Here is a 26,051-nt window from a genome sequence, read left to right on the forward strand (position 1 = left end):
CCGTGAAATGTGTGGTCCCATCAGGAAAAGTGGGGTGGAGACAGACAGTGGTGGTGATAGTTAAACAGTCACGGCTGTTAGGTGGTACACTCGCCCCCCTCCCTCCTCGGGTCAAGGGGTATAGGGGACGAGAGCTGAACACGGGGCATCTTGCTGATTTAATAAAGCGATGCTAAGTTGCGGCAAGGAGGAAACAGTACGTATGAGCTGGATCAGATATGGGATGAGTTGTGGGGTGAAGACGCAAAGAGGAAGGCAGGAGGGAAGGAGGAAAGAGGAGATACATAACAGAGGAGGCAGATGTGGAGAGATGAGAGAAGAAGAGATAAATTAGGAGAAGGGGATGCCAGACACGGTGTCTATGGTGTAATACTAAGTGAGAATAAATCATTACTCCTTTTACCATTCCTACATGACTGCAGGCATTGTAAAACACACGTAAAGATACCCATTAATACAAATTATTACCCCTTTACATCTAGCCTCCCTCTCCTCAGATGATAATACCATATCATCCATAACAGCACTATTTTATTGCAAGTTGCTCAACCGCATACAGCATCGTCCCTTTTCCGCACCTACCTCATCGCTTTTTAATGCACATACATAATTTAAGGCCTCTTGTCCTGAGTATTATTCAACATCAAGCAACAGAAGTGAGAAAATATGTTGGCTAAGTACACCACGCCATTGATTAACTAGCAGGAGGTCTGGGAGATGGATGAGCGTGTGTGTGTGTGTGTGTGTGTGTGTGTATGTGCTGTGGAACTGCGATATCTGCCCAAACAGAGGAACAACTCTGATCTGATGACTTTCTTGGCAGACAGTCTGCATCGACTGGCAAGAGATCAACTCCCCTAGTTTGACCCTGTGATGCTCTTGCACATCAATAACAGTGTTCAAATTCCTCTGCATGACACATAGGCAGTTTGTACCTGACAGAACAGAGGACTAGTCATGAAGAGGAAAAAATGGCTTATAGACCGATTTAGTCGAGTGGCCAATTTGAATTATTTAGGGATGACAGTTACGTAACCCGTTGTCTATTTGATTTATTTGTTGATCAAATGAATTGCAAGTTTAATTTATCAGAATGGGTGTTTTTCTTTGCTCTTGTTATAACAGAAGTGGCCAAATTCTGCAGTAGTGCTGCCAGCACATGCTGCAGATGTGCTTGAGCACATATGGAATTCTTGATAGTGACATGCCAACTATTGATTTTATCTCAGTTACCGAGACGAGTTATGATTGCAAATCTACCGACATCTCAGTGTAGTTAGAAGTGAAAGTAAAATAAAAAAGTATTTTAGGATATATTTTCACATTTGCATGCATCACATTTACATCAGAATTTGGAAAAAACCTTCAATGAAATGTTGCTTTTGAGCCTAGATAGTGCCAGTGTGCTGTATTTTGACCAGACAAAACACTGCACTACTTCTGTTTTTTTGCAGTCAGAAGCCACAACACACACCGATAGATAAAATTGGTATTTTATCAGTAAAGACAGTCCTCATTTCAGGCTATAGTGCTGACAGAAGTGATTCACGAGAAGCAGCAATTGCTTCACTTGCTGCAAATTATAGACTTTATGATAATATTCAGCCATATGTCATTCCCAGAACCTATATAAAATGATATACTACACTTTATTTCCTATATCTGTTCCTGAGAAAACATCTTTGTGACCATGGCAGTTACTCTAGTTTATTAATACATCTTAAAGAACTAAGTGAAATAAGTTTGATTGTAGGTAATGCCGGATGTGTACACAGACACTTGCACTTTATAATGGTGCACCAGTGCTTAGACATTTACACAGTATGAAAAGGGACATGTGACAGCATGAGAGTGGTTATGTGAATGAGTGTCTGTATACATGGAGCAACTAGCATCCAGCATCTTTGTTCATTCAGCAGCATACATTACAGTTATCAAAAGACAGACACAACAAACTTCAGTGAGAATAACTGAAGCTAATTTAAAGTTTTACTGTGTTTCCGGACTGCATTAGTCTAGTTGCTTTAAATTCTATTACATCTTTATTTCCTGAAAGCTGATCATTTCAGAACAGCTTTTCTTGACAAGTACGACAAGGGATCCCTGTGTATCTGTGATTGCTTGTAATCATAACTTGGCCTCAGACAAAGACACACAGTTTTGCAGACGAGGAGCGACTACTCATTTATTTAGATTCTGTGAAACATTTACAGCTCTAGATGAGTCACATTTATCATTAAACACAAAGAAGTCTAAAGATCTTTTTACCCTCTCCCCCAGTACTTGACCCAGAAAACAAACCTGACAGAAAAAAAGAAAACATGCTGTTTTGAAGACAGATTTGTTTGATATATGATGACACGCAAAAACCCATTTGTCAAACACATGCTGCTGTCTTCAGCTGTCATTTTCAGCAGCGGGGCGTTGGTAAATCTTTGAACAGACTTGATATGTCTCAAATAGAGCAGCTGAAATTCAAGCTTTAAAGGGATTAAATGCAACAAAAATGTATAATTTGCGTTCAAATAAAGTACAAAATGTTGAGCTTTTAATACAGCTGATTTCGTAAGACTGCTTCACTGTCTCAACCATATTTGGTCACAAGTCTGTTTTAATAAAAGAGGACATAAAATGTTTTCTGTTTCATTTTGAGTATTGTTCATTTTCAGGGGTTCCCGGTTATCTTTTATTCTGAGACGATGAATTAGTAATAATGATAGAGAATGTTTCCCTGTAATTAACATAATAAGGAAAGTGGAAACAGCTATCTTGCACATTCCCATTTTGTGAATATTCTCAGTCAAGCAGACAGCTGTGGGACATTGCAGCAGGGTTCTGTAGAACATTGTTTAGTTTCTACTTTCCATCTGAATGTCCAACCTGTGTGGTATATTGGTTCACCAATATTGTCGGGACATATTGGGCTTCATAAATTTTTCTGTGAAGGCTGGCTGTTACCATCTGGGTTGCATGTTTCAGTATAATCTTTCTACATCCACAAATCACTGTTTAACAGACCATTAATAAGAAAACAATCCCTGTGTATTAGGGGTATTGTGGTTGAGAATATCCCCAGCTATAATATTTAAAACTTTTTCTTGGAAAACAGTGAAACCACATTGACAAATATACTTGATCGGGTTACATTGCTCTCCTAGTTGGGAGTCACTGACTCAAAATGCATGAAGATATTGTCTAAGACAGTAGGCTTTGTCCTACTTATTCACATTTTATGGCTTTGTTGCTATGAGTGAACAGATAGGGAGTCACTGTCTGACTTTGAAGACAGTCATTGATGGACATATAGTGCGTTGATATTTTACAGTCTCTGCCCTGCTTATTGTAGGACAGATTTTCTGACAAGACCGCAGCTCTGCCACAAAGCTGCAGCTCTCTCAGGTCAACAGTTCTACCATATCACTAAACTTCAAATGATAAGGACAAAGGGCCTCCGCACAGGAATTTACAGCAGGTTTTAAAGGATCTTTCAGAGGATGAAAGGCTCTTTAAAATGATGTAGAATAGGTCATAAACTGGATTTGTTTGTCAGACTTTAATGACTTCACTTGGCACACATTATGTAGCAGGACGAAGTTATAGGTGTAGTATAGTGTAGGATATCAAATAGGGTGGAGGGAGGGGAGTCCTTTTATCAGCCAAATACAAGGACAGGCCAACACAATAAAAAGAGGTACCAATCTTTCACGTCCACTTACATGCGTACGAAAGCATGCAAACACACACCTCAAACTCTTAGTGTGCTGCCAGACTCCACTTTTTCTTCTAAGCATCTTTTCTTGCATCATATCTCCTCCACATCTTTCAGTCGGTGTCACCCAACTTCTCAACTAACCCAGTATATGTCAGAGCTGCCAATCAAAACTGTTGGCATGGAAATAGTTGCTCCCTTGACTACCACAGACATCATTTCATGTAGGACAAATTAGGAGGGGAATGGGTCCCTTTGCTCCTATACTTCCAGTTGAGTATATTTTAAGCTGGGGGGAACATCATGTCTTTTGGACTAATACAAGCGTATCATGGTCGCACAGCTCCTGCAGGGCCTGTCGCTGTTATTACCTGCACAGCCTAATCAAGGACCACCGAGAGGTAGAGACAGAGGCTAAGAAAATGAAAAAAGATAGGAGAGAGAGGGTGAGAGAGAATGAAATCCCTCTTGTGAAGCCAGGCACCACACAACCGTGAAATAAAGGATTTCTTCATGTTCTTGCATGAGCTGTGTACATTTTTAATCATCCACTTTTAACTAATGGCTTGTAGGCAAGGCGTGGGAGGCTTGCAATGATTATTTCCATCAAGTCAATTAGTAGTGGTATTTGAAAAGCTGTCAGTTTGATGAAGAGTGATTTGTACATGACTATCTAAGTTTGCTGCAGGTATTTCCACCGCAGTAGAAGATCGTCACAGCGCTCGTGCAGCACTTAAAATGATTGGATGGATAGATGAATGTTGCTTGTACGGCCTCTTTTTTGAATCGTACGCGTGTTCTCTTCAGCTGCTGCTTATAAAATTGTGGGACCCACTTTTACAGAATTTTCCACTGCAGAATTTAAAATGTACTGATCTGTTAAACAGGTCTCGCTGGGTTGTCAGGGATTTGAGGAAATATGGAAAGCGTACTTATAAATCCTCTAGCCTGTGTTATTAGCCAGGTTTCTTTCACATAGCTTATGATTGGCCAGGTGACTGTTCCCACTCTCAATTTATTGCTTAGATTGATGTCTCTCTGCCATGAAATATGGTGTCACTCAGAACTAACTACATTTTAATGGAGAGGCTATACTAATGATACACCTACAGGTGCCTTTAATAGAAAAAACACATCTCGATGCATGGAAAGAAAAGCTATACTTTCAGATGATTGGCAAGACAATGGGATGTTGTAATCCAAGGTGAGATAAGACAGTGGCAGTTACTGAAAAATAACATGCAGCCTTCCATGGAATAATGGATTGGTGAAAAAGCTTTGTTGCTGTTAGCTTGTGGGCTAAATTATATTATTATATTTTGCAGAGCTAGTAGGTATTATTTTAGTAGAACGATGTGGTGAGAGAAAAAAAAATAATCTGTAGTATTTGGTATCTCTAAATTTGTATTTAGAACATAAAATACCGGCTCTGCCAGTGGGCAGCTCTATATAAACAAAGGCAGTGTATGGTGGGAGAAGACTGCCGCCGGGACAGTATCTGGTTATTGTATGTTTGGGACAATAATAACACCATATTCCATCATCAGAAACATAAAAGAAATCTGTGAGATAAAGGTAGTTACAGTCCTATTGAACTTGACAGTTTTTCAGTCATATGTCAGGTAGTAGTTTTTACTTCTCTTACATTTTTTTTGGCTATTGCCCCTTGGCCTTGCTGACAAGTAAAGTTACACTGACTGATAACACAGCTCGGTTGTGTAGGGATTACTGTCGTACATCCTGCTTTAGGCCCCTGGGAACGCCATGCTGTATCATTCTGTCAACAGTTAGTGCTCTGAGAGTGCTCTACTTTCTGTGCATTTGTGTTTGTGTGTGTGGTACCATATTTCAGACTGCACCGTCCTTTGCCAAAAACAACTGCCCAGCTTCCTCCCTCATCTTTCCTTGCCTTGAACACACACCACTCCGCAGCCTTGATGAGGTGGGGTTGAACTTTGAGCCCTACCTCATCGCTCCTCGTAACACCCCAACTCCAAACTTGCCTCGAATCAGGACCCAACAATAACCTTGACTCCACATAAATCTCCTTGACGGGGTGATGTCTCACCAGTGACACACCATGTAGTGGCCTGGATACCCAGGGCTGCATGCCAGTCTGTCTTTGACTCTTGAAAACAGAGAAAAAAGCTGTGCTGCTGAGGTTTTGGGCCAGTGCCACATGGTCTACAATGCCCCTGTTTCATTGTAAATGTGGGATTAAGAATTCATTTAACACACAGGACTATGCTGTTATGTGACAGTGGTGGGAGCTCTACTGTACCTTAATGGGCCCAGCTTGTGCTGACAGATAAGTTGAGCTGAGTCGCTCTGAAGCAGGGGCTCCATCCACTTCTTCCCTTCAAATGAAACAGACTGTTATTCTTTCCAACGGGCCATACAGTAGCCCTGTCCATCATTAAAGCTATGAATCATGTCTCTGCACTTGCACTAGCTCCCTCAGGGGTATATCATTGCTTTGCCCCTTAATCTGGGCAGATTTCCGTGCTGGGTCCACTATATAGGGTTCTGTTTTTAGCACAATGAACAGCTTGCTCATGTTACTCTGCAACTTCACTGCATACCACAATCTTCCCACATTTGCCATCAAATGCTAGGGTTTCAGGTGTACAGTGAAATGCAAGTAAATGCACATGCGCCCTTCGGCAGCGGTTAAACTGAACTTTACATAGCATGGCGTTTATGGGGAGAATGTTTAGCTGCTTTTTAGCCCTTATAGCTGACATTATCACAGCAGTGGAAAGCACTATATGTGGTTTGTGTCAATGTTGAATTGAATGTTAAGGGATTTGTTCCATAGAGAGCAGAGGCTGCAGTTCCGCTGGTGAGAAAGATAAAAAGGAGTCATGCCTCCAAGCTGCTTCACGCTGTTTTGGAGGTCAATTGCTTCTTCAAAATACCCTCATTAAACTGTAGGCTCTAAATATAGGCAAGTTTGTTTGAAAATTGGCATATTCTCTTTGATTCTGGTTTGAACTACCATGTCAAAGTAATTTATATGCAGGGTATTTCCTCAATAGTGATGCAATAAGTTGCAAAGCAATTGTCAAAACGGATTTTTCATGCTGAGAAAAAGAGTCAAGGAGAAATATCTGGAGTCAGCCTTTAAACATTATAATTACACGTGAGCATGTACCAGCATGAATGTACTCGTTTGGAAAGCTGCACTTGTTGTCTTCCCTGCCTGGGGAAAAGGTGAATAAGATGGAAGGTTGAGTTTAGTTGTGGGATTATTCATGACAGTATAGAAAGTTTCCATCCATCAAACAGACAGAATTCTGTCTATATCTGCTAACTAATTGGCCATCCATCTGTCAAATCCTGATTTCCGTGCCCTTTGGACAAGGTATGAATGGTCAGTCGCCGCCGTAACCGCAATTGTTGAGAAACAGGCTGGCAGAAAAAATAAATAATATAACCGCAGGTAAACAGTGCCTTGTGCAGGGAAAGTGAATGAATCTTATATTCCTCTCATTTAATAATGCTGGAATACAAAAGCGTGTAGATAACTTTGTGTCTGAAGGCTTTGTATGTATTTGCATGTGTAAAATGTTTATTTTCTTACTTGTTGTAGTTGTTGGAGCTGAAATGTCTATTCTGTGAACAGCTCTCCTCTGTATCCCTCATTCAAAATGCTGCTGCCTTCTTTAGAAAGCTGAGATGCAGCATTGACCCCTCTTAGAGAAGAAGAGTGTTGTTGTAGGACCACGGCCCCCCCCTCCCCCCCTCCTCTCCACCCGCCTGTCACTTCAGACAGCCTCTCACTGGAGAGCTCTCTCTCAGATCAGCACTAAACTCTCTCCTTAGTCTCAGGAAGTGTTGGAGGAAGCACTCTTCGCCTAGTAGGCTTTTCTTAGACTCCTCTAGTTCTCATTGCATATTCATAGCCCCCTCAACAGTCAATGGTATCAAGTTTATAAAAAGAAACAAGGAATAAAAGACATCCACTCTTGAATTATTTACAGTAATGTTGTGGATATGCTCTGTAATTTTCAGAAAATATATGAATATCTGAACATGAATGTTTAATATTAAAAAACAATCCATTCTTTGTGTAGACAGTGAAGTATTGCTGCTGCCTTTGACCGCCAGCATAGAGGCCATTTTCCCATGAGCTCAAACAGTTAAAACACTTTTATGCATCACTCCACTGCCACACAAAAATGCAAAGACACTCAGCACTGCGAGAAGGAAACTGAGAGACCACAATTTATCATCAGATCTTAGAGCAGTGGACGTGGCCTCCTGAACAACACATTCTGGTGTTAGCAACTAAAGCATGAAAAAACCTTTTCTAATGGTTCTGCTTAGGTACTCATTACACTTGGTTAAGGTTAGGGAATGATATTTGATAAGTATTGAAATAGTTAAAGGTGACGTGACAAGAAACAACACAACACAACAAGTGCCCAAAAGCAAAAACAAAAGTGATTCCTGAGGTTGGATTCAAGCGAGCACCTTTACACCTTGTCCTCCTCCTGATTAATAGCCAACAACGTCTCGCTGAGCAGCCATGCTCTGCCACGGCTGGGGGTTCAGACTGTGAACGAGGTGGTGGCTGACAATGGTGAGGTATGTGCCGCTCTGCTCCACGGGAGGTAATGAATCGGTTTGGCTGCCAGGACTGAAGCGTAGACAGCAAGAGGAAGAAAAGTGATCAGTCTTTCAGGGTGAGGTAGTTCTTGTCCAGCATCCGGGACCGCTGATAGCAGAGAGACAAAGCGTGAAAAAGAGGGGAAGGGAGGGAGAGAAATAAAAAAAGGATGGGGTTCTGTGTGAGAGAGGGAAGAGAAAGAAAGGAGAAACAATGGAGGGGAAGCTATTGAGAAAGGAGCAAAGTAAAGGAGCGAGTGGTGAGGAGATTTAAAGACAGAGAAAGCAGGTAGAAATCGGAGAAATATGCGGCTGAAAAAGAGAAAAAAGGAGGATGGGGAGAGGGTTGGGTGTCACCCAGTCTGTGTTAACATTCCTGGGGAAATGTGCTCCCTGTTCCCCCACAACACTCCCTAAACCACCACAGAGGGGGTTCATTATTCTCACTTTACTCCTCCACTAATTATCGTTATCATTATGGGGGATAATTACCATTTCACTGCCTAACACCCATGTAGGCTGCTCGGCTCAGAGTCACACACAAGGTTATCAATAGCTGCTCAATTGCAGTCTCATCTGCCTAATTATACGATTTGGGCTTTGTGATAACTGAATAGGATGTGAAATCTAGCATTATGCCTTGTGAGTAGTGGTGAGACACGGAAAGTCAGCAGAAGGCCCTGAAATAAACCAATGCATGTGGAGCCTGTTAATTAAAAGCTGTGGCTTTCGCTGGAATATAAATCAGAGGAAATCCAGGGTTATGAAACAACTGGAAGTCTCTAAAATATCCTGCATGCTGGTACAGAGCTGAGTATGCAGTTAGCATTAAAGAAAATCCCATGAGATGTAACCTCAGATCTTCCATTTTTGGTTTCTTTCACTGTGTAATACATTTCACATTTTTTTTTTTTTTACTTGCTATATGATTTTACGTGCTCTGTTTTATTTTTTCATTAGGATTAACTTTTAATTAACCCACACTATGAAGATCAATGCAGTCTTTTCATATCACAAAATTAATGAAGAGCCACAGCCACATTCAATTGCTCACCAGATCTGTATCACAGTCGCCGTCTGTGGCTTATGCTAAGCTTAGTAGCAGTGTTTGTCAAAGGGGGGTTTCTAAATCCCTCTGTGGCATTTTGGAGTTGCAGCTGACACCTCGAACCTGATGAAAGCTGTCTTCATGTGCTGCAGTTCAGCACTAGAAGACTGAAACAGGCCTAATCAGCAGGAGAAATTCATTAGATCTGCCCTCCAAGAGAATAGCAGAGCCGTGAGGATGTCGGGGATGGGAAAAGAGGGCATGAGGGCATAGGTACACAGGGACAGAAGGTGACAATATGAAGCGTATGACGGACAGTTGGGTCAGGCTGGTGGAATGTTTGCCACAGAGGACCTCATGACAGACAGGAGGCACATTGTCTTTGACCCCAATTACCAGAGGTGTTTCTTTCCACTAGTTAATCCACGGCCCCTCCTCTGTACCGTGGAGATTTGCTTTTCCAGTCTGTTGTTTTTCCTACAAAGTCATATGGATGATGGCATTGTTTGGATGTGTCTGACCTGTTGTGAAACTACTAGCAGTCAAACTAGAAATCTGTCCGTTCCTTAAAGCAACACACGGATTGTCTCAGTGTGGTTATATATATTAGGCCTGCAGCTAATGATCGTTTTCATCGTCGATTACTTTGTTGGTTATTTTTATGATTAATCGTTCAGTCAGAAATAGTGAAAAATGTCCCCTGAAAGGTCTCAAAGCTTAAGTTTACCACTTAACATTTCTAAATTTGTCTGACCGACAGTATAAAACTCAAACATATGTAATTTAAAATGATATGAAACAACAAAAAAGCAGAAAATCCTCCCAAACTTGAACCAGGATTGTTGATTTAAAAATTACTTAAACAGTTAACTGATTATCAAAAATGTTTCTCACTATGACGCCTGTGTTGATAATTATCTGTACCTTACATGCACTACAGTAATTACAACTCAGTGCTCACATAGCATGTATGAACAAAATATGCTGGGAAAAACAAGAAAGAAGCTAAGAAAACAGTAATTGAAAACCCTTTTAAGAACCCCTTGCATAATATTCAGAAATATGTTGCCCTCCTACTTATATTCCTCTCCTCAAAATGTTTCTAATACTCAAGTGGTTTCCATTTAACAGCATTACCATTTTCATGTTGTCAGGAGATTATCTGACCACCGTCTCTCCTTCCGTCTTTCCACAGAGACACTCATGGATTCCACCACAGCCACAGCGGAACTGGGCTGGACAGTCTACCCCGTGTCAGGGTCTAGTGACAACAGCGTAAGTGACATGCTCTACTTTCAATATTGCTGTGCTTCTGATAATTAAGGTTTAATTCAATTATTGAACTATTATTTAAGTAATCATATAATTGCAATTTTTTTTTTCATCGAGGCAAAGATTAAATGTGGGGTCGCCCTCTTTTTTGTTAGATGTAAAAGTGCAACTAGTGTGTACGTTTGCTCAGCCTCCTATGATAAATGTATTTCTTGTGGATGCCAGTGTTTTGGTTTCTCACTTTAAGGTCAAAGATCATCTAATGAACCAGCCTGCTCCCCAGAGTGAGATAAATTATTTCACCAAAAAAACAAGAGGTGGAAAATAAAACAGGGTCAACGTGCGGCTAATAGAAATAACTGAATAGAACAATGTGAGTCCACATTAATAGATGTTTAATGAAGAAACTTTTTGTTTGGTATAGTTTTTGAAGAGCAGATGCGGCCAATTTTTCTTTTTGAATAACAGCATAGTTCCACAAAGACTACATTTGATTATTCACCAGCTCCATATTTATTTGGTTTATTCTTCCATTAATCCTGGTCCTGGTTTTGAACATTTAACCCGATATGAACTTTCTGGTTCATGACAAACCCAGTATGAATGAACAATCATAAACTTAAAGCTAAATACTTGTGTTTATGTGCCAGGCTAGAAACTACGTGTTATATAGACCCCGATGGTGTTTGATGCACAGTATTTCCACATGGTTTGCCAGGGCATTGGTTCCTCCTAGCCACATGCAAGCCAGGCCCACTTAAAGCAGCCAAAACCAAAGTCTCAGTCTCCTTCACTTTTTTCCCCACCACAAGATTTAGACTTCTTAGAATGAGTCCAGAAGAGAGAAAAAATGTTGTAGACTTATTTGCTGGTGCATTTCAAAAAACCACTGCCGATTTTATTCAATTATTTATGCTTCTGTGGTTTGTATTAAAGATGGTTTGAATTATAGTCTATCATGCTGTGTCTTTTTGCACAAAAAATGGCAGCACAGAGAGCTGGCCTTCAACAGTTCCATGATACAACTTCAAAGTTGTTCAACAGTAATTTAGGACAACTTCATCTCTCCCAACCTGAGGGCATGTTGTCTCCTCCCTGCTAATTCCTACTATCAATACTGAAGCACAAAGACGCCTGGTTTCCTTTTCTCTCGCCAGCTCTGGATTCAATCTGCACAAAGAGAGCTTACGCACACACACACCAACTCCAAAGACAGTTTACATCACATCTTCCTTTCATCTTTGCAAAATGTTCAGTACAGCAAAACATTCACTCAATCCATATCTTATAACGAGTTAAGTCGAAACTTCAGTCAGACTCAAAATTTGAATATTTATTAATCAGGAAAGGTCATTCATGCAAGCAATTTTGTTCAGTAAAACTGCTCACTGTGGCGTGAGTGAGGTGAAATTAGGAAATAAACATCAAACACAAAAACCCCTAAGTGCTTCAAGAATCATCTACAGCCTGATTCTGGGTTAGTTTTCTCTTCACATCAGGTTTGACTAACAAGCTCATGAGAACTTTCCAATGTGTGCTCTTATTTTCTGCTTTTGACTTAAGATAATGCCATGCCCCTTTCCTAAAACCTCAAAATGCAGTTATGATATATCCCTCTCTTGGAGTGCAATGAAATGCGAACAAGTTCCTAAGCCCCTGGATTTAGTCAGGTATAGGTTGGCCTTATCAGCGTGGGCACTGAAGTTTTACGATGATACGGCTGAGCTTGTCAAAAGCACAGTCCATTGGAAAGTGAAGAGTGAGAGAGATGGAGATAGCTTGTCCCTCGTGGCCCGGGGCAACAGGTGTGGAAACAGAGCTCGCTCTCCCTCTCGGTATAACAGCAAGAGGTGCTTTACAGAAGCTATTGTCTTACACACATATATGCATGGCTTCATGGGCTTAGCTGGTGGATCAGTAACATCCAGCACAGCGCCGCATCAGCAGTTGGCTTTCACTACTCTGTAGAGCTTCATGAAATATATCCTAACTTGACATGTGATACTTCATGGCACAATGGAAACACAAACAAGTAACAGTATAATATTAAGTCAAAAATGTTATGGCAGTTGGTGTTATTCTACTTTTATTTTACAGGATATTTCAATATTGCCTATCAAATTATTAGTATAAGAAATTCCTTCAACTACAGCTATAAAATCAACTTTCTACGGTAGGTTTTTGGAAGTGATTTGCGTAAAACAATATTACAGTTCAGCTTGTGTAAATCAAGTTTTATAACCCTTTCTGCGTATAGCCAGGCAGTTCTTCCTTTTAATTATGTAAAATGACAGCCAAACTTATGTTGTCCTGGAGCAAGACAAGTAAGAGATCTTCATTATTCTTGACAGAGATGCCGAAAACACTGAGAACCAATGTAATATTTACCAAATCAGAATATATCCCGGGGCAATTTCGGAAGTTAGCTGCGTTCTGACTAACATTGTGGTATTCTGGCAATAAAACACATGTATCACATGACTCACTCCACCCAAGCAGGCAAACTGGTGCAGTCAGTATAGTTGGACTAACATGTAGTGAGGACGTGTGTCTTGGGGCAACTTTAGGAGACCTTAACCCGAAGAATGCATACACAGAGTATACAATGATTGATATAACAATACATATTACAATCAAGTACTTTACGTTTGAACAGAAGAACACATTAAAAAAGAATAATTTAAGAAGAAGAAACTACTACTACTACTACTAAACTCCTTTGATGCACATAACTTCTTACTCAAACTTAATTTTGGCAAAGAAACTTGTGCAGCTCCTTTAACATTAGTCTATGTCAATTACTCTTGATCTTGAGATCTTGTCACACTGAGTAGCTGCTATGTTACATGGAGATAATGTATAGCCGGCTAGCAGAGCAGGGTTAAGTGGTCAATGTTTTCTTCTCAAGTGGAGCTGAGAAATGTGTGAACATCAGGGGCCAGTTGTTTAGTCTAGTAGACTAGTCTTCGCCTTATACTGGTCTTAGAATGTCAGGTTAGACTAGTCTTAAGCCTGTCTGTTGCACAAATATTAAGAATGACTTAATTAGAGTTAAAAAAGTTAGCCAACCTCTCCCCCTGGCTAAGCCTGTTGTTTTTCTCAGCTTTCAGGAAGAGGGTCCTCTTCCAGTCGCTGGATTTTTTTGTTTCCATATTCTTTTTTGGATTCTCGTACCATATACTTAAAACGATTCTGAACATCTTTGATGGTTCTAATGTGCGTTGGATTTATGCTGTTTACCTTTTCAGTTATTTTCTCCCATACTTGATATCGCTACAGATTTCCGTTAAGTTCATTAAAACTACTAAATAACACAGTTTTTCAGCATTGTATTCCTCCAGCAGACATAGGTTTTCAGCACGTGAAAAATGTGTCGATATTCCTTCGCTAAGTGTTGCTGTTGCATCCGCATTTCTTCTCTTCTGTCAAGTGTCTTATTTCATGCATAATGCATTGTGCGACAGGCTATCTAAGTCAGTCTTACATTTAGTCACTTATAGGAAAGCTTTATGCTACAGGTAAATTTAAGTGTCCATAGCAAGTTATATTTAGTCAAAGACTTCTCTATTTTTATCCAACTGGCCCCAGGTCAGACCTCCTGACCCACTCATTGCTACGCTGAAGTACTGACAACAGAAGCCATTTAGAAATAGACTTATGGCCGCAGGGAGCACACAGAGCTACTGTGGAAGGAAAACTGAGGTCTCCTGCATAGGCGGAGAACATAATGAGGTGGTGTGTGTGGGTTAGGTTATCATTATGGATGTGTCATAATGTGCTGTACCGGTATAAATTCTAGTGTCACTTAGGGACACACACAGCAGAGTTTACTGGACTGCAATACGCAGTGAATGTTGCGAAATGTTTGTGACACAAATGAGTTCCTACTGCATATTGTATTAGAATTCCTTTGGAATAAGATTGAGGTTGTTTACGTATAATTGTGGGCATGTGTGGCAGACCGAGATGACATACTTTTTTCACACAGCCTTTATATTTCTTTATAAGTAATTTGTTGAACATACTCGTGTATTGGACTCACTGGAGTTTAAAGTGACCACAAATTTACTGTGATTCACAATTAAAGTCTGTGAAATTATATTTTAGGAATTATACAAAGAAATATGCAAACATAATCCACATGTAATTTTGTGGACTGGGGGTAAAAGATGGAATTGTTTTCCTGGTTGCACATGTTGTGCATTAGTAGTGGACAGTGGTAATTGGACTTGACTGCAGCAGACAGTTCTACTTAAGTCTCTGTGTGTGTGTGTGTGTGAGTCTCTCCTCTCTATGAAGCTAGGTCTCCTGCAGGATTTGGCTCCCATGGCCTCTCTCGTAGTAATTGAATGCAGAGAGTGGGTGTCATTTGTCCTCTGTCCCTCTAGGGAAGGCACTCTTGTTCTGACAGATTTCCCACAACTGCAAATGGGGCGACTGTGCCCCAAGAGTTTTCCACTGAGTTTCTCTCCCAGCTTTTGTGTGAATAATTTATTTACTTCTGTCAGTGATAGAGCTCTGATATGTAATGTGGCTCCACATCGTGAAGGCAGTCCAGGTTAATTCAAACACCGTAAAGACAAGACGTGATAAGTACACAGTTCATGTTGTGTCAAACACATTGAAACCTTTAAATCCTTGAGTGTTCTGACAGTGCGTTCACACTGCTACTTGACTGATTTGTTGCTTTATCCGAACCAATTGTGGGTTGTAGAAGAGGCTGTTCCCTAGTTGTCTTGTGCAGCTGTAGAGTTTTAGCTATGAGAAATATGTGTTTCTCACAAACTCTGTATAATGCTGGTTTGCCACTGTCTTAAAGAAACCAACTTTTGATCAATAAAAAGTTAATAATATAATATAATAATTATGATACTTCTATGATATTACTTATACTTATAATACTTCTGAGCTCACAGTTGACCATAATGATGGGTGCAGTAATGAATATAGTCCTTTGTTTTGGGATTGACTATTCGGGTAGTCTTCCAAATAACAGTTTTGCATTCATTCAAATGGCTTTGAATGACTGTAATGACCATCAATCTCTCTTCCATTTGCCCGACAGATCTTTTCATCAAAAATCCAACTGGTTGTTGAAGACCACTGTCCATAAAGAGTGTAGTTGTGGTCAACTTTCTGCAGCCAACAAACTTGTTGACCGTCTGCGCGTTGGCTTCGTTTTCTTGGTTGTGCAGATGTGCAGGAAATTGAGAATTCTGACAACTTGATTGTGTCGCTTGCAGTATGAATGCATTGTAACAGCATAATAGTCCCAACAGAGCAATAAAACGGGTGACGAATCAACAGCCATTTGTCTGTTTGCGGATTCTTGGCATCTGTTGCTTGACTGACTGCCCTTGAAAGTGGATATCCCCCGAAATGCAGCCTTTTCTTCTAAGGTTTTACATGAGTATTTTGTTTGTATTTTGTATTGTTTTCACTTAGGATTAACAGTTGGTGGTGGTTGATTTTATCTTTTGAGTCAATGTAGCTGTTGCTAATCCCTTTGAGGTCACAACTGTATTTAACGTCTATACAAATAACAGACTGATATGTCCTTGAGCATGTTTCTGAACGTGCCTGTGCTCACTCAATGTAAAACAATTAGGATTTAAATGTCAGTTAAATACACAAGATGGAAATGTAAAATGGCAGAAGCGTACAGTAATTAGTTGCTACAAAAAGTTGCTTCATAAAGGTTTAAGAAGGTATGAGACCTTAGACTTATTTTATCTTTTCGACTTGTGAATGAAGCAAAAAGCTGTCTTTGGTGAATTGTCGTAGCTCTATGGGTAAACTTTAGTTTATATTTCAGCTTAGACAGCGCATTCTACATTGCTTTACAGATAAAGCAGACCCTACTGTCATGGAGACATATGGATTGCAGGTCAGCTGAACTTTTCTCTCTCTCTCCTCGAATGGCAGAGGAGATATTGATTCTGAACCTCATTCTCAGAGCGTCACTGAACTGTGGCACCTCATATAACTCCAGAGGAAGAGAGGAGCAGCTGACATATAGTAGTCTATACTATCCTGGCCATAGTCTAACCACTATAATCTATATTCACTTCAGACAGATTTTCTGCACAAGGTGTTTGTCTCTCAGTACTGCTGCTCTAGCATGACATGAATTATAATCTCTAGCTGATCCAAGGTTGGTGTGAGAAAGTCATTTATTAACAAAGTAGAACGTGGTCTAACGACTCTTTGAATCAGACAGAAAATCACTTTAATTGGCAGAAAGATAAAGGTGAAGGAATTTACAAGGACTGTTCACATAACAGCTTAATCTACATCTAACTATGGGAGTAACTGTTTAGGCCACAAATGTGACTACTGGTCTTTCTGTATTATTCATGCAAGACTTCTTAATGTTTTGCTAATATAACAGAAGTATTGAGGGACTATTGGAAATGGTGTGTATACTTGAGACATAAAATATCACATGCTGGTGATTTCGTAGTGTTGGATTTTTGTCTGCTTGAAATAAATGGGCAACACTCAGCAGGTTAAACCAAGCGCTGAAAGTTATTTGCCAACCCGGATTGACCCAGGATTATTAGTCTCAGGACCCCAACAAGAGCAATTAAAACATAAAACGTGTTTTTGTTTGGAGCCAGTCACCCGTTCTGTTTCACACCATTGGATTTTCATTGCACAAGTATGGTTTTGTGTGCGGTGTTTCTCAGAGGAAGGAATCACATCCAGTGTACCACGAAAAAACCCTTTGCTTGTTGTTTACCCTAAAGTAGTTTTATGTCTTTTAACAAATGCAAATGGGCTTCTGATAATATTTGTTGTGCCTTTAGTTAGTAAGAAATGTCTTTGATCATTCCAATATTAAACATCTGTTTATTTTATGTTACAGTAATGCACTATTCAGTGCACACAGCTCTATGTTTGAATCAGAAAAAAACAATATTTTTCCAAAAGCAACAGGATCGCAGTAGAATAAGCTTGAGAGTTTGTTTCCATCATCATCTGAGGGCACCTCATCCCCTCTAGCTAATCCATCTTGACATCCACCACCAGCGTTACCTCCACCTTCACTACTTAAAACACATGACCACCCTTTTACAGCACTCTCAGTAAAGAAACAGGGGAAAAAAGCTGTGAAAATGAAGACGTTTCTTCTAATTTCACACTCTGCGCTTGATCGTTAGGCTCTTATTATGCCCCATTTGCTTCCCTCCACTGGCTGTGATGAAAGCGGGGCAAAGAGGCCATGACAGGACAAAAAGGGGCCCTCCATCAAAACACATTTTGTTTGGGGTCTTTTTTAGCTTGGCTCAACCCTTCCCCCCACATCACTGCCAACACTTTCCCCTGCAGTTTCCCGTGTCTGCATCCCTCATTAGCAGCAACCCCCACCTGTCTCCACATTCATTTTATTAAACTGCGATTGTCCAATGCTCTGTGCTCAGTAGAAGCGGACCGCCTGCTCTTGTTTAATTGGCCCACAGCCTCCCCACTGCTCTTCAACAAGTGGGAAGGTCAATGGCTGCTCATGACCTGGGATGATGATGTCTGCCAGTACAGGCCAAAAGACAAATTTATCCTTGAAGCATACCAAGAATCTGCAGCATACAGTCACAGTCGCTTTATTTGAATGATTTTGAAGCTACTGTATAGATAAATTAAAACTGAACACATCAGTTCATGCTGGCGTGATGCAATAGTAGAATTCCACTTGCATCGACATGTACTCTGATATTCTGTATGATCGAATTTGAGGTCTACACAGCTAAACTTCACTTGATTTAACATAAAAAAAATATAGTGTTTTCATAAGTCCACTTCAAACAGAATTATGTGAACATGTTTAGAGAGTTTTGAGGAGTAAGGTCATCAGTTCATTGACTCTGAACTCTTCAAACAAAACTTTTCAAGTTCTAGTAATTGTCACTTAAAAAAAATCATCTTTTATGACATGAATGGTTTTGTGTGCTTATGTGCAATTGAATTAAAGAATAAAACTTAATAGCTGAAGTTTCATTATAGTTTTCTGTTAAGCTGCATTCTTTTCTTGCTCATTATTAGTATTATTTTTGGCTGCACATCAGTCTTTTCTGTTTAGGTTGGCTCTTTCGATGGTTTGGGTCAAGCCAAGCATCACACTCACAGTGATTAATTAGGACATGGGAATTAAGAACTAAAGCTGTTCTAATTAGACAGAGAGCGTTTGATAGAACGCCGGTTTGTAACAAGAGGGGTGACTTTCTTCTCCCAACCCGTCAAAATCTGTCAAAATCCTCACCAAGTGGGCACTAATTTGAGAAATTATATCAGCTGTGAAGTGAAGAGTGAAGGGGGGGAGTTAGAGTGGTCGAAGCGCGGAGGGTTGAAGCTGGTGCAAGCTTTGGGATTGAGAACAGCCTTTTTCCTTTGGCTGAGAAGCTGAGGTCAAGGTCATGACCTGCTTGGTGGTTAGAGCGCATGGTGTTTAAAGCTGAGGTCCTTGATCCATGGCCAAGGGGCAGGAAAACCGCAGAGGTTGCATCTGGAGTCTGTACAGTCAGAGAGTACTCAATTCGGTATGCAATATGTGGACTTTGAAGTAGAACAGAATACCCAGAAAACCTGAAGCGAAATTTGTCCCTTGATTTTTTTTTTATATGATACCTGTGTAATATGATTATGTCATTTTAGTGTGACTTTTTTTTTTTTTGTGGAAAATTCATGTCATGTTTCCACGGTACTTAACTGTAGTGAAAGGAGCTTTCACTACAATGTCAATAACCCATTACAGTATGTGCTATGAATGTGTCCTATTAAGATACAATAAAAAAGTAGGACACACTGTCACATAAACCAGAGTCTGCCTAATCTGTTCAAGTGACTTAATGTCACGTATCCAGTTTGTCTTGAATCGTTATAGTATGTGAATTGTTTCCTCAATGAGAGGACAGGAAAGCGGAGGGTGAATATCACAACTTGCCTGTACAAAGCAGGGTTTTTATTTCTTTAACATTTAACATTCATTTTAAAAATGAATACTCATAGTCAAATAAGTACTGTATATAAAAATAATGGCAGCTTCACCTTACATTTTGAGACAGAAAAAAAGGCAAATTTATTGATGCTATAAACCAAGGGGGGTCTTTAGTGGCGACTTTATAATGCCAGCCTTTCTGTTGGCTTTACCTGTCAAAGAAAGCCATGGTACCAAGTGCCAGGTAACAGATGAATTCATACCCTGCCCTAAAAATGTCCAAACACTGGAACCCATTCAGCCATCACAGAGCAGCTATTCTCCTGGACTTAAAAAATCCACCTCTTGGATTTCAGAAAGTCATTTAAACACATAAGCCCCAAACGGTGAAACCCATAACTGTGATAGTTTTGCAGTTTATTGAATATGGCTGTTTTCAAAATGACTTTATTTACTCTATTATATGTATATATATGTATGGTTCAGCCTAACTAACTGATAATAGTTAGTTAGGCTGAACTAATAGTGAATAGTTTTGTTAGTATACCAGTACTACAAGGAATGGGAGGACATGCTGGAAAGGCTGGTTCTCATTTGTTCCATCAGTCTAATGCATCCATGTCAACTGGGTTATTAGGGAGATATTAGGTTTCTTCGCATCATCTAATCAATTTAATCAAAATGTTGCCTTAAGCTGATTACTCCCAGTAATCAAAGTATTATAAAGTGTGCATGAAAACATAGTTGTTATTACTACAAAGTATGTATCAGCAGGGGCTTTATGATAGTTTGTAATTAGAAACATTTAGAGCATTTACTGCTTTACAGCTGAATTGCACTTAATTGAATGAATCAAGTTAACCATATGCCTTAATTACCACAATTTTCTCCACAAAATTCTGTACCTAAATCAAACTCCTTGTCAAAGTATTCACAGAGGAAAACATTGACCCTTTTTTATGTTTCTCCTTACAGTGGGAGGAGGTGAGCGGTTATGATGAAAACATGAATACCATCCGGACTTACCAGGTCTGCAATGTTTTCGACAACAATCAGAACAACTGGGTACGGACGAAGTACATCCGGCGTCGTGGTGCGCAACGCATCCATGTTGAGATGAAGTTCTCAGTGAGGGACTGCAGCAGCATCCCCAATGTGCCAGGCTCCTGTAAAGAGACGTTTAACCTCTATTACTACGAATCAGATTCTGACACAGCCACCAGAAACTCACCGGCTTGGATGGAGAACCCCTGGATCAAGGTCGACACCATAGCAGCTGACGAGAGCTTCTCCCAGGTGGACCTAGGGGGCAGAGTAATGAAGATCAACACTGAAATTCGGAGCTTTGGCCCTGTGTCACGAAATGGCTTCTACCTGGCCTTCCAAGACTACGGCGGCTGCATGTCGCTCATCGCTGTTCGTGTCTTCTACCGAAAATGCCCTCGTATCATCACTAACGGGGCGTTGTTCCAGGAGACACTCTCAGGGGCAGAGAGCACCTCCCTGGTGGCTGCGAGGGGTGTTTGCATCCCTAATGCAGAGGAGGTCGATGTGCCCATTAAGCTGTATTGCAATGGGGATGGAGAATGGATGGTACCCATTGGACGCTGCATGTGCAAGGCTGGGAACGAGGCTGTGGAAAATGGGACCGTATGTCGAGGTATGTTTTGCTCTTATTATGTTTTTATCATATCTGCCAAGCATAATGAATCAGTCAGCTCTGCCATCGTAACAGAGTGATCCAAATATTAAAGGATACTAGTTAAACAGTGCTGCTGTCTGCTAGCACACTCTCTATTTTAAGCTGCTCCAGGTATCTTTTCAATTCCATTGAATGGACGGTATAAGATAGTGATGTGTGGAATGTATTGAAAAACATGATGGAAAGCACAGTATATACATTCTGTGCATAGATTAATCAACTGAGGACATCACCATATTTCCATAAAAATGATCATCACCCCTTTCTGTTTATTTTCCAACAGGAATACATTTCTGAATTTGGCAATTCACATGTTAATTCTGGCTGGGGTTTGATCTGAAAATACACCTTTTGATGTTGTGACTGCACAACATGTTCGGTTTATTTCTTCTGAGCTGCCATAAAAGGATGGGTGCTGCTCATCACAGGTGTTTGGTTGCAAATCACAACAACTTATTAGAGAAATTATTAAATTATTAATTGCTTTTCTTCCCTTGGACCCTAATTATAACCCCTTTATCCAGATGTAAAGGGTTAGGGTTAGGATTGTATCAAATGCACTTGCAGGGTGTGATATTGTTAGTAGAGTATGTGTAGGGTCGTCCTTCCATATTTGAATGGATTTTTTTTTTCAGATTTAAAAGGATATATAAACATTCAACCTCTCTTTGCAGAGCAGCACCTCTTTGTGCATATTTAGAAAAACTCATGCTTAATAGAAATGCAAAGAAAATAAGAACAATTTTGAATCTGTAAAATTTCAGCGCTAATCTTTTGTTGGTAGAATGCCTCCTTCCATCCATGAGGACAAAGAGGATATTTTTCAAAATTGCCTGCATTTTCCTATCAATTGGAATCCCTCACAGGCAAATGGATTTGGCTTTTCAAAACATCGATGTACCCAACATTTACCTGCGCCATGCCCTATCCGCACTGTGGCAGGTGGTATTTGGTCAACGTGCTCAGAGATCTTGATTACTCGAAACAGCAAGACAGCGTGTAGCCTGCAGACTGGAGCCATGCTGATCCAGCCCAGCCCAGCACAACAAACCACCCACCTGCGTTTTAGATCGGTGTGTTGCTGCCTCTCTTATGCGCGCCTGTAATTACAACACATCCCCCAGTGTCTGTGTGCTGCGAGGGGAAATGTGATGGGTGCTGCCTCACAAACACTGCCAGGCCTCTTCAATGACTACTAATGAGGAAAGGCACCAGCTCCTTAAGGAATACAGGCCAATAAGAGGCACGTGAAGATAGCTACTCTTGCTGTAGCAAGCTACTCTGAATCCACATCACCCCGCATAATTACATAAATCTGCTTGTATTTTGACCTACATGTAATTCACTGCATGTGGTGGATTGAAACATCTCAGGGGTGTCCTCAGTCATGGTGTTTTTTGTGCTAAACGGGATTATACAATTAAATGCTGTCCACTCAACAGGGAAAGCATGTTGATCCATTTCATATCCTCTCAGCGCTGGGCATGGGACTGTGCACAGGCTTTGTTACCCATGGTCCGCTGACCGCATGCTTTCTTCCTCTTCTGCATTAGTGAAAGTCATACTGATAAATTCAAGCGCTGCAGGGCCCTTAGACATACTGTACTGACACTAACCAAAACACAGATTCCTGTAAACAGACAAATTTTGATCATTCTGTCTGTCACCCTGTCTTCCCTGATCACATGGCGCAGTGACTGAATATTAAAGCTTTATGAGAAGGATGCATTATCTGAGAGTGCAGCTGTGGAATGCAGCAAAATGCCATGCACAGTGATGGATTTTTATGGCTCCATACAATAGTTATGAGCCTCAGCACAAACAACAGGGAAATGTGTATTTTACCAAGAAAAAAAATAAAACCATTAAAGTTACAAAGGTTATTATTCTGTGGTTCCTCCATTGTTCAGAAGCTCTTTTTTATGGAGGGCTGCCACCACTTGGGCTACACTCTAGTCATCTTCCTAAACACTGAAAACTGATATCAGTGCTTCAAACTGTGGTCGGTTACCGCCTTTCAACTGCCAGAACTTGGATAATGAATTGATCTATGAAAGATGCGCCTTTGCCTGCTGATATTATGGGGTAATGAATTGATTCGTGAGAGGTGCCCTCACAGGGTTTGTAAGATATCTTCTTTCATAACTGGATTATGGAGCCACAGAGACAGCATGAAACAGCAAAGATGAAAGAAATTATTTGTACTGTAATATTAATAACCCAGGCAATGCTTTGTTCTAACATCTCCACAACTAAACGTGTAATTACGCATGTAACAATTAAATCCTTGGCAGGATTCCTGGCAAATAATTATGCTGTCATGAAATCTGTCAAAATATTGATAGTAGAGGGGTGCTTACATCAAATTGCGAAGGCCTTTTTTTCTCTGTGATTGTCTTACAAGTGAGATTAAGTTTCCTCTCTAAGAAGTGCTCAGAGTGAAGGAACCACACCAGGGCCTTTCAGGAGAGACGGCCCTGAAAAGAGAGATCTTATTTCCCCTCAGAGCCTTGAGGAGATGGTGCACCACAGAGACACATGAGGTCCTGTTTGCCCTTGTTGTTCACTCCAGAATGAAAAGCATTCTCTTCAGTGGGGTACAATGAGACCCATGTTCATGGGTGGAATCGCAAACTCACTTAACAATGCCCATGTGTGTTTTTTCACTGTAATCTGATCATCTAACCCCCATGCTATTGTGAGTTCAAGGGTCTCGACTGTGGGAGTGTGGCTCGTGTTATGGGGCAGTGAAGATTCAGTGGGAGGCAATCTGTCTCAGTGATACTAACGCTTCTTGGTTATGTTTTTGTTAATGACTGTATTTGAGGAGAACTGTAAAACAAGCATTGCAGTTTGCTTGGCCCTGTGGCCTAGATTTGTAGAGAGGAGTCAGAAGTTAACATCACACAGCGTGACAGCAGATAAAATAGTGCAACTTTGTTTATTAGCACAGCTAGTCTTTCTGGGGTCCACATTTAAAAACATACATTAAACATTACAGTCAACAAGAAGACATATATTGGAGAATAACATTAATATGTATGAGTAAAACTTGCACTGATGACTCTCTCAACAGAGTTACCAGCAAAAGCTACAAATCCGCATATGCATAGCATCCTACAAATATGATGTTCCTAGGTGTTCCTTATTTGCTTCTTAAACATTGATTTCTGTGCTAATTTAGTCAGTAACAGAGGGAAAAAAGTGGAAACCAGCTTTCTGTTGCCTGTAAGGTGTTATATGTATGACTCTAAATTGTGTTTTTTAATTGACTGTGCTGTAAAACTTTCCATGTTGAGAGGAGAAGCGCAGCGATCAGCCTGTCTTAAACCTTTAGCCAGTTGAGACGGAAGTGCATGCTACTGATTGCTACTGTTAGTGCCGTGCGGACACTGGAGAGCAAGGTGTGCCGCCTTGTTCTGTACTAGCTGGAGTTTGCTTCAATCCTTTTTTTGTGGCATTCACCCATATTATCTGGCAGTAATCAAGCTGCTAAAGAATAAGACTACTGAATACAAGTTTAGTTGAATTAGGCGTATGGTATTTTCTGCATCACCTTACTACAGCTAATGCCTTGTACATTATATTGACAATAGTGTTGATACGTTTTGACCAGGACAATTTGTTGTCAAGGGTGATGCCCAATAGCTTGGTTTCCTTTACTTGATGGATAGGTGTTTTATTTATAAAGAGTTTAAGCTCTGGCTCTCACCTTGGAGAGTGATTTGAATCAAATACTATGCTGTTTGTGTTAGATATGTTAAGTATCAGTTTGTTTTCAAGGATCCACTTTCCGATAATATCTAGCTCCCTGTTCAAGGTGGCAGGTCAGATCAGCAGGTGTTGTTGCTGCTGATGCATGTACTGTAAATCGTTGGTAAAAATGGAATACATAAGTGTGCCTAGGCAGCCCCCTTGAGGAACTCCAAATGCCTCAAACACGCTATCTGAGTAACTTCCATTAAAGAAGACACTCTGCGATCTATTTACCAGATAGCTTTCCATCCAGGCAGCTGCAGATTGTCTAAATCCATAACACTCAAGCTTTTCAAGCTTGTGGTCAATAACATCAAATGCTGCCATAAAATCTAATAGTACTGATCCACAGATCATTTTGTTGTCCAGATCTCTGTACCAGTCATCTGTTTTTTGCACTAGAGCTGTGCGTGTAGTGTCCCTTTCAGTAAGCATGCTGGAAATTTATCAGATTATCTACTGCGAGGTTTTCTTGTATTTGATCAAATACTGTTTTCTCAAAGATCTTAGTGCTGGTAACAAGCTTATGGGATGACTATTAGGGCCACCAAATGATGTTTACCTGTGTTTGGGCAGTGGAATAACTTTAGCTTTTTTCCAAGCCTGTGGAAAGATAGATTGTTTCAGGCTGGTATTCACAGATTGGGTGTGTAATATAGTGTATAGCCATTTGAATCAGTTTACCATCTATATTATCAATCCCTGGTTGTTTGTCATTACATGTTAATTTTTTTTAAACTTTTCTCTCAAAATGGCAGGGTTTATCCCTCATGATATTTTTTATGTTAAAAATGGATAAGCTATTGTCTGTCCCATGTGATAATTCTCTCCCTAATTTATATACCCTGCTTCTGAAGTAATCATTCAAGTAATTTGCAATTTCTTTGGGTTTTGTGATAAAGGTACCCCCAGACTCATTAAATGTAGGTTGTGGAAAGGTGTTTCTTCCCATTATATTTTTTAGTGCACTCCAAAGCTTTTTCCCATTATTCTTTGTCCTATTTAACTGTAGAGCATAATA

The 26,051-nt window shown here is 40.3% G+C and overlaps 1 protein-coding gene across 4 annotated transcripts in view; it reads left to right on the forward strand.

Moving 5' to 3' along the window:
- Positions 1-26,051, forward strand: part of ephb2b (eph receptor B2b) — a 123,607-nt gene that overhangs the window by 37,686 nt on the left and 59,870 nt on the right. For all 4 annotated transcript variants that reach the window (XM_042405995.1, XM_042405997.1, XM_042405996.1 and 1 more), the window contains exons 2-3: positions 10,564-10,643; positions 20,548-21,232. In XM_042405995.1, the coding sequence (XP_042261929.1) occupies positions 10,564-10,643; positions 20,548-21,232 (765 nt within the window). The remainder of the gene's footprint in view (positions 1-10,563; positions 10,644-20,547; positions 21,233-26,051) is intronic.

The sequence above is a fragment of the Thunnus maccoyii genome, chromosome 3 (genome assembly GCF_910596095.1).
Source record: "Thunnus maccoyii chromosome 3, fThuMac1.1, whole genome shotgun sequence".
Classification (NCBI taxonomy): Eukaryota; Metazoa; Chordata; class Actinopteri; order Scombriformes; family Scombridae; genus Thunnus; species Thunnus maccoyii.